At 45.0% G+C, this 14,336-nt stretch overlaps 1 protein-coding gene across 1 annotated transcript in view; it reads right to left on the reverse strand.

The window, feature by feature from the left end:
• Nucleotides 1-14,336, reverse strand: part of LOC144680103 (adhesion G protein-coupled receptor B1-like) — a 288,487-nt gene that overhangs the window by 3,405 nt on the left and 270,746 nt on the right. Inside the window, exons 10-11 of the mRNA XM_078541250.1 lie at nucleotides 12,166-12,360; nucleotides 11,457-11,525 (exon numbers count right to left, since the gene is read on the reverse strand). Of these exons, the coding sequence (XP_078397376.1) occupies nucleotides 11,457-11,525; nucleotides 12,166-12,360 (264 nt within the window). The remainder of the gene's footprint in view (nucleotides 1-11,456; nucleotides 11,526-12,165; nucleotides 12,361-14,336) is intronic.

The raw sequence follows: 14,336 nt of genomic DNA on the forward strand, positions 1-14,336 counted from the left end.
TCTCATGGACTTCAAGAACAGAGCAATAGTTCTGGCCAGAGAGGTCGATGACCATGCCTGCGCCGATGGTGAGATCGGCGGCGCATGCACAAGTGAGGGTCCTGCACTGCAACATTCATCAACCATATCATGAGTGATTTCTCCGGTTTCAGAGTCACCTGCCATGCACTAATTATCCCTCCTTTCTTTTGTAGGCACCTCTGGGAAGCTGCTGAGGATATCCTCAGCGCAGAGACACACACCTCGGTGGCACCCAGTTCTAGGTTAGCCTCAGGGTCACAATCTAGTGAGCACAGTGCACCATCTGGTCCACAGCAGGCAGAGGCAGGGACATCAGAGGTTGCCGGCACTCAGAGGACTGCTGGAGGCCACAATTCTGCTGAGTCCGAGCTCAATGTCAAGTTTCCGGACTCGTTCCTAAATCAATTGCTGGATCTGTAAAGATAAGCACAGGAGCATCAGGAAGGGATGTCAGCTGCACTCCTTAGATTGCAACGCATGGTGGAGGAGTCCATCCACCTTCAGTCTGAGGTGATAGTGCCAGCATGCCAATGATCCGAGGTCCACACTGGTAGGATGGCGGTCACCGTGGAGACTTTGGTCCCGGACATCAGCCCTGCACTGCTGCAGGAGCTGCACTCCATTGCTGGAGCCATTTGTGGCATCCATCAGTATCAACGCAAGAGGGCTGCGGGGCAGCTTGAGCTCACTCCAGCCGCTCATTCCCCTCAAGGAGTCAGCCAAGGAACCTCGGGCACCCATAGGGAGGAGGACCAACAGCTCGACACTCTGGGGCCATCCACCCAGGTTACTCCGGGAGCGTCCGGCCGATCCAAATCCCCTCTTCCTGTGACCCCCTGAGCTCCAGCTCCACAGGCCAAGGAGGGTGCACCTTCCCCGCAGCAGGATACCCAAAGCAGGCTGGGGCCCTCCAGAAGACACTCGTCAAGATCATCACAGATAAGACATAGGAATCAGCAGGCTACCTCGGCCTCTGCTGTGCATGTCAGGGGAGCACCAAGGTGTAGCAGCAGAGTAAGTAAAGTGAAAAAGATATAGTTGCACAAATTTTACACAGGTGTTAACCGCATATATAATGTTCACAAATGTAAATAGGCTCGCAATCATTTCATATCTCCTCTTGCTATGCCTCCTTGTTATGATGAGCTGTGTTACTGTCAGTCACATGTGATACCTCGGTTCTTGCACCCACTTATGGCAATGGTCTCTATCCTGGGCCTCTCTTTTGTGCAGCGTGCTATCATCTCACCACAGTGAGTGTCCCATTTCAACATGATGCTCCATGTCAGTAATGCCTGCACCATCATGTTAAGTATGCTTATGGAACAAACCTCGTTCCCATGCCTCATAGAGTCCCGTCATGTGCATTTTGACTCTGTAAATTGAGGCAGAGGTGTGCTCCTACCTTGTCTGCATTCTTGAAAGGTGAAGGTGTAGTGTTTAAGGAGAGATGTGCTCACACATGGAGAAGGCTCATGTACCATCCAACTCCATCTGCCCGCAGTCTCTCGGAAGGATTTTGATGATATGAGCCTACACTCAGAGCTTATGAGTGTTGCCCTCAGCCAAACAGATTGATGATGTTCCCAGTGTCAGTCTACTGAGGTCATCAAAAACTGGGAGTACCTTGCCACCTCAAGGTGACGAAACAATGGCACATTTGTGTGCAGGCACTGAGACGTCCAACCTTAAGCGTCTCTCACCCTGTAATTGTGACTATTGCGGGTAGAAAGGTCTCATCACAAGGTTTGTAGACAGTGCTATGCGTCCCATCACCTTACATTTTTTTTATTCATTCATGGGATGTGGGCATCACTGGCAAGGCAGCATTTATTGCCCATCCCTAGTTGCCCTTGAAAAGGTGCTGGTGAGATGCCTTCTTGAACTGCTGCAGTCCCAATGATGTAAATACACCCACAGTGCTGTTAGGAAGGGAGTTCCAGGATTTTGGCCCAGCGACAGTGAAGGAATTCCAAGAGGTTACTAATGCTACTTCCAGATGTTGATTTCTGAAGCCCAAAACAGATGTTAAGCATGTTCTGGAATCTCACATCGTTGCTTCAGACAATGTGGAAAGGAGCAATGGTACAGGAGTGATGAAGCAGAACAGTGCTCATTAGCAGTGATGAATGCCCTTGAGGACTTCATGTTGTGAGAAATGGGTGTTTTTTTTTATTTTGAGGGGGCGATATTGTGTTTTTCAGAGGTAAAGGCAGTGTGTGTCTGTGTGTGAGTGTGTGTGTGTATGATTTAATTAAGCTGGGCAGGGATTGATAGGAGCCAGGTTGTCTGGGGAGGTTAAAACATGAAAAGGGGCATGGTGTTAAGTCTGAGGTACAAGTAAATAGGTTAGATTTAACATTTGCATTTTTAGATAAGTTGAGAGCTTGTCTGAATATCAAAGGGGAGTCAGAGATAGCAAGAAACATGTTTGCATCTTGCAGGAGTTCCATCGGTAAACAAGAAGTGGGGATATTGTATTTTATTGACCCGAAAGTAAAGATGGCGACATGGAAGATTTTATATTTGGAAGAGTTTGAGTTTCAAGTAAGTGTGAAAACAATGGAAGCTGTGATGAAAGGGGGGAAAAGGGTATTTTAGAGTTACTGCTGAGCTGCTGTGAGATAGCTGTTTGAGCTGTTGAGGTTGAGTTGGAGCTACTGGAGCTGGGAGAGGAATCAAACACCCAGTCAAACCAGAAAAGTCTTGGGCTACAAAAAATAGTTTAATTCTGAAGTTTGGTTTCTCACAGAAGAATAGAAGTGAGTTACAGGTCATGTGCTATGCCTTTAGTGAAGTTAAAGCAGTTTGCCTTGGGTAATGTTACTGTATTTCGTACAGTTAAATATCTATATGGGACTGTTGCCTGGAAGGTGTTTACTTGTGGGTCTGACCAAGTGGAGAGTCTTTCTTGGGGGAATGTTTTGTAAGACTAACCTTAATTGTGTAACTGTAATCTTGTGTCCTTAAGTTTTCTTTTATTCTTGTTAATGAAACTTTTACTTTTAATTTTTAAAATCACAAAAATGTTACTGGACCTCTTACTGCTGAGATCAGTACATCTTCTCATTTTCAGAATACATAAAAAAGGTTTATGGCCCGTAAGTCAAGTTTCCCTCCGGGATTTAGTTTGTGCAGCAATTAACCGGTTGTGGTCATAACAATATTTTCTGATCATGTTGGACTTTGCTAGGGCTGGGGCTGACCATGAGGTTGTGTGTAAGAGGAGGTATCTCAAGTTCAGGCAGTCAAGTGTCTGACCTCGTCACGCTCAGATGCTCTGCCTCCATATTAGGATTAGGATAAATGCTGCTTAGGGTCCCTAATTTAAACAGCCAGATGTCAGTGTCATTTCGAGAAGTATACCACAGTCGGTTGAGTCAACACTAAGTGCAGTCACAGCAGCGGTATTTCATCGGCTGCCTTGTCCTAAGTGTTATGGTTCCATTTCACCATCACTGTAACACTTCATACGTGGCTGCGTTGGTTCCAATGGATCTCCTTGAGAAGCCTTGCCAGATTGATGCAGGCACTAGGCCACTGAGGATCGTGCATGTGCCTCTTCATCTTGCTGGGTGCTGTTGCGACTGGGATACTGAACAGACATGTAAAGAGGCAGCACTTTCTGATGTCTGATGCCGGAACGCCCTCCTCCAGGTAGCACCTCATCTCAGCACAGACACACGCTCTCGAGGCTTGCTCATCCTCCACAGCATCAGGGCTATGTGAGCATGGTGTGTCATGTTCATGGATGAAATTAGAGGAATATCTAAGCTGGTGCTCATGCCGGCCCATGATGGAGGAGGGCTGTCCAGGAGGATCCTCAATGCATCACGTCATCCTCCTCCTGGAACCTGCTGGCAACGAGGGCCTCACGAGCAAGCGTGCCTCAACTGGCCTGTGCTATAGCCTCTTTGCCTGCATGCTCGGCTTCAACGACCTCATCACCATCAATCCCTTCAAGGTCCTCCCCTTCGGAGAGGTGTGCAGCCCCTCCATCTCATCATCTGCCAAGTCCTCCCTGCTGAGCAGCACCAGGTTGTGTAGCACTCAGCAAGCCACATGATGCATGAGGCCCTCTGGGAAGTGTACTGGAGTGCTCCGCTAGATCTGTCCTGCATCGGAATTACATTTTCAGCATCCCTATGGCGAGTTCCACCAATGTCTGGGTTGTGGCATAAGCCTCGGTATACCTTCTCTCAGCAGGAGTTTGTGGCTGCCGCACAGGCGTCCTCAGCCATGTCCTTTGCAGGTAACTCTTGTCCCTGGAAAGCCAACCCTACATCATGTGTGGTCCCTCGAAGATGTCAGGGATCTGAGACCTACTCAAGATATGGGAGTTGTGTATGCTTCCTGGGTATCTGGTGCAAACCTGCATGATAAGTTTGTTATGGTCTCACACCAGCTGCACATTGAGCGAGTGGTGGCCTTTCCTGCTGATGTATTTGGCCGCCTATTGCCAGGGAGTTCAGTCAATGGCACCCTGTACATGTGGGAAATCTCAGCGAAGCCCAGTGCTCTTGCACCCTGGCTTGCTTGATCTCTGTGAACATTGACATTTTGCAAAAATGGCATTTGTGACCTCCTGGATGCATTTGTGAGTGGACTCTTCGAAGATCCCAAGGAAGTCCCCAATGGAGCCCTGAAAGGAAGCACTGGTGTAGAAGTTGAGTGTGGCAGTTACTTTCAGAGCCACTGGAAATGGTTACCCTCCAAGTTCCTGTGGCGCCAAATGCTGCTGACTGTGGAAAATGTGAGTCGCCAGATCCCTTGACATGCTCTCACACATCTGCAGACAACACATGCAATGTCTATAGACCCTGGGTCTAGTGAGGCACCTATGAATGACAGCTCTCTGAGGATCATCCTCTGCATCTGCATGAGGACCTGTGCCTCTTGGGTCTCGAGGGTTCTGCTCCTCCCTTTAGCGAGCCAGGTGTCTCCGTTGCATTTTTCTCATTCTTCTCCCCTGCCTATAAGCAATAATGCAGGCAGCAATAACACCAGGCTTTATCTTCCTGATGGTCTCCTCACTCCAGTATCAATGAGAAATACACAAGACTCAGAATTTGTTTCCAAAGGTCCACTTTCGGTCAGGAATCGTCAGTGATTGTAGGCTCAAGGCCTTTTTAAGCATGCCGGAGGGTAGTGGCCTCTGAAATGATGCCCAGTGCGGGATGCGCATGAATATTCACTACAGCCCCCTCCACCCCCCTCAGCCTAGAAGACTGACTGCGACAGCTTTGGCCAGGCAATGCGATGTTATGCTTTCAGGCCAGGCACTGGAATCATCATTACCTGCGCTCCAAGACTACACTGTTTGGACTAAACATGAGGGTGAATGTTCAGTGACTATGTGAGATAAATTTAATGGGTTTGGAGGCTTCTCCTTCTGTGAGTGGTGAATGAACACATTTCCAAGGGGGTTCTCAGGCTTGTCCAGTCACCCAATAGTTCTGCGGTTCATAAGACCATAAGATATAGGAGCAGAAATTAGGCCATTCGGCCCATCGAGTCTGCTCCGCCATTCAATCATGGCTGATAAGTTTCTCAACCCCATTCTCCCGCCTTCTCCCCGTAACCTTTGATCCCCTTACCAATCAAGAACCTGTCTATCTCGGTTTTAAATACACTCAATGACCTGGCCTCCACAGCCTTCTGTGGCAATGAATTCCATAGATTCACCACTCTCTGGCTAAAGAAGTTTCTCCTCATATCTGTTCTAAAAGGTCTTCCCTTTACTCTGAGGCTGTGCCCTCGGGTCCTAGTCTCTCCTACTCATTCCTGGTGAATTTGAATAGTGTGCATGAAGGATTAAAGATAGGGGAACAATCATTGCCACTTTAAGGGGTCAGTGTTGCATGAATGGGCCTTATTGCTTCATTTTCCTGACTCTCTGCATGCCAATTGAGCAGCTGCTAACCTGTCTCAACAGTACCTCTGCCCTCATTTTGGAACTATCGTTTCAGTTGGGTGATCCTTTAGTGCCCCACCACCCAGTCATGCATCTCAGTGCAACCTTCCCCGCTTGTTGCCCCCAATGGAGCCATTGCGTTGGAGCCCATTCCCTTCCCTCAGTCCTGTCTGGTTCCTTCCCCAGCGGAGCCCTTGCCTTGCAGCCCATTTGCTTCCCTCAGTCCTGTCTGGCACCTTCCGCAATGTCTGCATTGACCTGCAGCGCAGTAAAAGCCACCCCCAACTTTACCCTGACGTGGTAGCTGTAGAGATTTGCCTGTGAGATGCCACCCCGCCTCACCGAAAATGATGAGATGCAGTCTGAGAAAACTGGCACTGCGTGAGGCAAGGTATGCAAACTAACCTCGGAGTCTCGAATGAAGTGCAGGTCACCAGCTGCATATCCTTTAAATCCCGTTGTGAAACACGTCGTTCTAATTGCACGTCGACGTAGGTTCTTAATCCAGCATGGAGAGATGATTCCGGTGAGCAGGCCTCATAATGAGATGCTAATTTATGCTAATGCCATTCTCAACACTCAGTGGCGGGAAATGAGGCCCGCCGATTGATGGCTGAAGCGCACAATCGCTTCCACGTTTTACATTGTGGTAAAACCGCTTTTGGGCCTTCTCGCGAGATTTAGCTCTCGCGCCCGCCATGATGCCCACCGCGATCGGGAGCAGAATTTAAAAACAGAGAGACAGAGAAAGGAAGCAAGGGCAGACATGAGGGAATGAGGCTGAAAGAAAAATGAGATAGAAACTTGCAAAGGTAAGAGATAAACCATTCTTGTTAAGCTTCCTGGTATCAGCATCTTGAAAGGGGTGTGAGTGTTTTTTTTGCGGGAGTTGATTTGGAAAAAAATGTTTTTTGTTGAAAAACTATTGGGTTAGATTATTTTAATTGTGTAAACTGTCATTGCGCTCGTACCTCTTCTACAGAAAATCAGATCTGAGGCTCAATCATTAGTTTTATAGGTTGACGGAAAAAGAAAGGATTACATTTTCCTCACCTCATAACACTTCTCTTAGCTTTCTGCACCCAGCCTTCCCCAGTTTTCTTTGCACATTCCACTGCCTGCTCCCACCCCTCTTGAAGTTGCTGACTCATGCTGGAGAATAGTTCCAAGGGCACCAGTTCTTCAATATCTTACCCGAGTAGCCATTCTTCAGGAGTGAGCCTAGGCGATGAATGTTGATAGACTATTCTACTGCAGGGGCATCGCATCTAATTATTAACCATTATCTCACACAGACACTTTCTAGCAGGGATAGAAATCAAGCCAGACGAGTCAATATTTCCCTACCTAGCCCAGGGAGGTTGATGCCAAAGGTTTTCCATATGTACGTTGAAGTCCAACAAAATCGAACTGGGTTTGTGTGTGATGCCTCCCAGAGTTCAATAGCTAACTAACATTGTGTAGATTCAAAAGAAAGGCTAGAATTTTTTACTCAGCGGGCAGGTGTGTGCCCGACCCGGCCGAGTGTAAAATGATGCGCGATGACATCAGGCAAGCGTCCTGATGTCATCATGTGGTCCCGCGATATTTTGTTTGGCAGGCACGCCCGCCGACAATTAAATGGCCTACTAAGGCCATTAAAAAGTCATTAAATTCAACTTTACGCTGCCTGTCCAACGCCAAGTGGCCTTTGCACTTTTTAGGAAACCTCATCCACAGGCGGGATAGGTTTCCTAAAGCAAATAAAAATAAAATAAAAATTTTACACTTGAATTAAAATCATGTCCCTGCTCATGTGACAGAGTCTCATGAAGCGGCATGTTTTATGATATTTTTATTTTCTTCATGAGGTTTTTTAAACAGCAATTCATTTCCCTGAGGCAGCTCTCTCGCACGCATGTGTTTGCGCTAGGCCCGCTCACCCTCCTCCCCCTGCCCACACAGGCAGCGCTCCACACTGTTGCTCAAGTTCCATGCTGGACGGGCCTTAATTGACCCACCAGTGTGAGATCGCAGTGTGGTGCCAATCGCAGGCAGCAGCCGGCTTCCCCCCTGCCACTCATCCTCGCCGAGCACCCCCACCAAGGACAAAATTCTGCCCTAAGTGCTACATGACCAAGAAACAACAGGAGAAAAATAGAAGATAAAAGGATTGATATCAGTGAGAAAACAAATAATTTGGACAAATTTAGAAATGAAATTATACATTAAATGCCACCCACAACTTGTGAACAAACAAAATAACTCAGCATTAATCTGGAAAGTTCTGCGTCATTTCAGGAAAAATGGTCATTGTGGTCCTTAGTTTTTGTCCTCATCCAACCCAATCCCTTTTGTTAGTAGTTCCTTTAGATGAAGCTGTCTCGGTTAGACTATCCTCTTTCTTCATTTGTTACCAGGCAACACACTTAATGGTGATTACAGAACATATACAGTAGAAAATCTCATTACTACCGTCCTCACTTTGAGCCACCTCATCCATGATAGTAACCATAGCAGCAGAATCTTTGGCTGCAAACATTCAGATATTTGACAACTGTTAACAATTTTCTCCCTTTGGCACTTTTTACCCAATAAAATGCAATGCTAGAAGCCTCCGCACTTTAACCACTTTGTTCAACAGATTAAAGCATTGTTTGTTGATGCTTAGATTTTGCCAGGTCCTTTTCAGTCAAAGGGTCACTGCTTCTGAAAAAAACAAATGGCTTCAATTGAACATGATTTTAAATTCAAATCATGTTTTAAAGAGTAAGCATTACCATTGGCATCTCTTTAAAATATCTAGCCTGAAATTTTTACTTATCTCTCTCTAGGCCCGAGACTTCCTCACAATCCCATGTGCTCCTCCTGCAGGTGCAGCTGAGTGGAAATGTCTCCTCTGCTCCAGATTTCACTGAAGTAACTGAGGTCAGGGCCGGGTCATCTATTTTACATATTTTGGGTGGATGGCCCTGTCAATATGGTTGCACTTTGAAAGCCTGATGAGGTGGCATAGGATGATGGGATGCCACACGGTAGCTTGGTAATACAGCTGGTGTGCTCCGCCAGACACTGAAATTCTCCAGCTGATCAATACCCTTTATGAAAGGGCACTAATCTGGAAAATTGGTAGGAATTAATTCGAGGGTTTTGACCACGGGCCATGATCCGTCTAGGAAGAGCATGAGCATCCCCACTTCTGTCCCAACAATGACTCAAGAATTGATTTTTTTCTGTCATTCAGATTACTGTATGGCTAGGAGTTGAGGACCACAGGAATTTCAGTAAGGAAAGTTGTTCCACTGGCCCCACCTCCTTGTAACATCAGGGACATGTGGAAAATCCTGACTGCTCCTCTAGTTAGTGGAGATGGGCTCTGTGCTCTTTACAGATCCCACCCAATATTCTTCCCCAACCATAGAATGGTTACAACACAGGAGGCCATTCGGCCCTTCATGTCCGTCCCAACTCTGGGCAAGCGCAACTCACCTAGTCCTATGCCTGCCACCTCGCCCCTACTTTCCCCGTAGCATGCAATTGTTTTTCTCTTCAGATAATGATCCAATTCCCTTTTGAAAGGCTGAAAGCTACAATTGAATCTGCCTCTGCCACAATCTCAGGCAGTGCATTCAAGATCCTAAACACTCACTGCATAAAAACATACTCCTCATATCGCCTTTGGTTCTTTTGCCATTCATCTTGAATTATTGTCCTCTGGTTCTCGACACATCTGCCTATTGGAGCTGTTTCTATCTATCCATTCTGGCCAGACCACTCATGATTCCGAAAATCTCGATCAAACCTCCTCTCAACCTTCTCTTCCCTTCCATAAGGAGAACAGCCCCAGATTTTCCAATCTATCCACATGACTAACTGAAGTCCCTCATCCCTGGAACCTCACTTGTATACCTTTTCTGCACCTTCTCCAATGCCTTCATATCCTTCCTAAACTGTGGTGCCCAGAAGTGGACACAATATTCAAGATGAGGCCAAATCAGCATTTTATTGAAAACAAATCTGTTGTTTCAGTGTTACCCTCCCATTGGGAAGAATCTTCTGTTCTTAGAAGATTGATGGAGGTTAGGACCATTTCAGGGTCCTGATCCCTATGGTGCCCGACCACCTCCTGCCTTTGGGATTGGAAGCCAGTTAACAGGCAGCCTCCGGGAGCCCTGCCCAATTAGGAATGACGGATGGGCTGTGCAAGGTGGGAGGGCCAATCACAGCGCCCAAGGCTGTAGGCAACTGGCAGCCCCACCGAGCGAGAGGTGGACACTGCTGTTATAGGTGGGGCACCATGAGGGCACCTGAAGATGGAGGCAGCTTCTGAGGGCTTCTAACATTGATGGAAGTAAGTGTGGCTGCAGCAGTCAAGTCATCAGTGTGGTGAGGGTATACTGCCACAGGATGGCCTATGACTGCATCTATGGCCTTCTGACCCCTCTGGCTCTGGGTTTGCCGGTATTTAAAGAAGGCCTTGCTGCCTTCTCCCAACCTGCCGCTGGGAGCCCACCTCCAGGTATCCGCCAGACTTTGGCCTCAGTGGTGGTGCGGGGGAAGTATCATTGGGAAGACGCCACTGGTGTCACCAATTTGCTCCAAAGCGGGGACTTAATTGATCTTAACTCACTTCCTACTTCTGCCAGGCGAGTAGCCAGTGCAGATCAGGCTCTGCCTCCTGCAAACTCTCTTGGAGGTGGGAACGAGTTGGGGAACCGACCTGACGCAAGTTTCCCGGGCTTTTCTCGTGGTCTCACCTCCAATCCAACCCATCCCTGCAGGACCAGGACGATTCTGTCCTTTTAGGTTTAGGCCATAAGGAGATTCAGGTTACTTAAGTTCTGATTTCAATTCAGACAAATTCACATCTGGCATTTCTTTATTTTTCACCTCTTTCTTCATTTTATCAAGTATTTATGTTTCCACAATATTCAAAAGGGGCAAAATTTCCAGTATTGACAGCAAAGTTCCAAATCTGTGCCGCATTAGGTTTATGAGTTTGAAGAAAGAAGTAGTCAAAAAAAAAAGATAGGAAATAAAGAACAATCTTGAATTTAATCGCATCTCATCACATCTCTCAGGACACCCCTAAATACTTCATATCCAATGAATTATTTTTGAAGTGCAGTCAGTGATAAGTGGATAAACAATAAATAATGAACATTAAAAACCTCCCGAGAGTATTTATGTGAAATGTTCTCTTCTGCATTGCTCAGGTCGTGCGTTTTCCATCTCTCAACCAGTTTTCAAAAGTTGGATAGGACAAAATACTGATTAGGGAAAGGTCAATTGCAGACTGCAGAATAATTTGTCAGAATTTTGTCTTAACCTCGACATGATGTTTGTGCACAATTAAGTCAGAAAAATCAATTTCTGTTTTTCAACATTAGATCCATTGCTCTAAGGCAAATAACCTAATCAAAAATCGGCTTCATTATAAGCAACTGCAGAGGATTGACTCAGTCACTTCATTGAAAAAAAGATGATTGTTTTAATATAGCTTTTTTGGTTTAAATTTGCCCATTCTGCACTCAATCCTTACCAGCTGAGCTTCTTTCCATCTCGGTCTATTTTCTTCTGATAACAAATTGCTTACTATCTGAACAAAATTCTGCAACACAAATGGAAGAATGAAAGATTAATGATAGAAGAGCAGCTCTTTTAAAAAAAATACATTTTTGCTAGAAACATTAATTTGTTCCACAAAGTGAAAATCATTAGTGCATCATCAGCACCCAAATTTCAAATTTCAAGTTAGGTGCAAGGTAAAAGTCTTCCTTCAGTTGTGCCTCAATAATGTCCTTCAAGCACAGCCTCACAGGTGCTGCCCCCAAAGCATCAATATGACATTTCTGTTTCACACACAGACATCCTTGTGGGTTTGTCTGAGTGAAATAGCTAATTTAATATTCACTAAAATCTAATTAGGGACGGTTTTGTACTGGCCCATACCCATTGTGAGCCCGAACTCATGAACCAAGTAATTTTACTTCAAAACAGTTTTATACACATCAGGTACAACTGTAAGTTAGAGCATTGTCATCTCAGTTCTTTGTACAAAAGTCTCCTTCGACTAAAACAGTTAAAGTAACCTACTCACACCTCACCTCTGTAACTATGCCAGAAGTGTGACAGTTACCATTTTCTCACAAATATACTTTGAAAAGCATATATTCAAGTAATGTAGGTACAGAGTTGGATTTATATATTCAATGGGCTGAAAATGGGATGAACTATCACATTTCACTAACCTGGATATCTCCAGAGACAGGAGTGTAATAAGTTCTGCGGAAGATTTCTGTCATGTTCTTCAAAATGTCAATTAAGGCGAGGATGTCTCCACTGTAGCTGGTCCCTCCCTCGGAGGTGTCTGCCAGCTTTCTCATGATAGCTGACACTCCTTCCCCTGTTAGTCCTCGTTGAGCCTTAGACAGGTGTTCTCTTGCCTGCAAGTTAAAGAAACACTCTGTGAATGAACAAGACTGGTGAACATGTGTAAAATCTTAGAAGTATAAATTGATTTTGTACACAACATAACTTTTTGCAATGTTCTTTACGGAATTAATAAGGTATCCAGCTAACATCCATGAAAATGTCAGAAAGTATGTGAAAGATCATTAACCTGAAATATTAACTCTGTTTCTCTGTCCATTGTTGCTCCCAGGCTTGCTGTGCATTTCCAGTATTTTCTGCTTTTTATTTCAGATTTTTAGCATCTGCAGTATTTTGCTTTAGTACTCAGTAACTATCTGATCCCATGGGCAGTAAACGATGGAATTAAAGTTGTGGTTCAGTTTGAGCATGGATATTCTTTCATAATTGCAACATTCATCTTAATTGTTAAATGATTTAATTGTGTAATATTGTTTCCCTCAAATTAACCTTTTCTCATTTCGTGAAACACAAAAGCTACATTAAAATACAATGTATATGGGATATTATGAACTTAAGCTATGCTGCTGTGGGTTACAATTGCTAGATGAACAAGCATCAGACTTAAGGAAAAAGCATACAACTCCACAGAGATGAGTGGCAGGACAGATGATTGGACAGGATATAAAGAACAGCTTAGAATAGCTAAAAGGTTAATTAGGAAAAAGAAATTAGAGTATGAGAGGAAGCTAGCTAGAAATGTAAAAACAGGTAGCAAGAGTTTCTACAGGTATTTAAAAAGGAAAAGTGTAAGTAAAGTGAGCATTGGTCCTCTAGAGAGTGACAGTGGGGAGCTAATAGTCGATAATAAGGAAATGGTGTAAGAAATGAACAAATATTTTGTTTCTGTGCTCACTATAGAGGATACAAAAACATTCCAGTAATAGCTGCAAATCAGGAGCTGAACGGGAGAAAGGAACTTGGGAAATCACTAGGGAAGTGGTACTGAGCAAATTGATGGAGCTGCAGGCTGGCAAGTCTCTGGGTACCGATGGACTACGTACCAAGGTCTTAAAAGAGGTGGCTAACGAGGTAGTCCATCAGGACCTGGAGACTTGCCAGCCTGCAGCTCCATCAATTTGCTCAGTACCGTTTCTTTAGTGATTTCAATTTCACCAAGTTCCTTTCTGGTGTTAATTTTCCAAAATTTGCTAGATTCCGGAAAGGTTCCATCAGATTGGAAAGTAGCAAATATAACCCAAGGAGGGTGTGAGGCAGAAAGCAGGAAACTATAGACCAGTTAGCGTGATGACTCCTGCCATGGGGAAGTTATTAGAATCGCTCATTAAGGAGGTTGTAGCTGGGCACTTAGAAGAGCTCAAGCTAATTGGGAAGAGTCAGCATGGTTTTGAAAAAGGAAAATCATGTTCAACCAATTTATTGAAGTGTTTTGAAGGAGTAACATGCACAGTGGATAAAGGGGAGCCTGTCGACGTACTGTACTTGGATTTCCAGGAGGCATTTGATAAGGTGCCACATCAAAGATTATTACGGAAAATAAAAGCATGTGGTATAGTGGATAACATAATAGCATGGCTAGAAGATTGGCTGGCTGGCAGAAAGCAGAGAGTATGCATAATTTTTCCGATTGGCAGGATGTAACGATTGGAGTCCCACAGGAGTCTGTACTGGGGCCTCCACTTTTTATGATTTACATCAATGACTTAGATGAGGGGACTTGAGACATGGTAGCTAAATTTGCAGATGAGACAAAGATAGGAAAGGTAGGAAAGTATGCTGTGAAGAGGACATGAGAAGGTTGCAGATGGATATAGATAGGTTGAGTGAGTGGGAAAAGATTTGGCAAATAGAGTTTAATGTGAAGTTATTCACTTTGGCAGGAAGAACAAAAAAGCAGAGTATTACTTAAATGGAAAATGGCTGCATAATTCTGGGGTGCAGAGGGATCTAGGTGTTCTGGTATATGAGTCAGAAAAAGTTAGCATGCAGGCACAACAAGAATTAAGAAGGCTAATGGAACACTATCCTT

Source organism: Cetorhinus maximus, chromosome 4 (assembly GCF_964194155.1).
Source record: "Cetorhinus maximus chromosome 4, sCetMax3.hap1.1, whole genome shotgun sequence".
Classification (NCBI taxonomy): domain Eukaryota; kingdom Metazoa; phylum Chordata; class Chondrichthyes; order Lamniformes; family Cetorhinidae; genus Cetorhinus; species Cetorhinus maximus.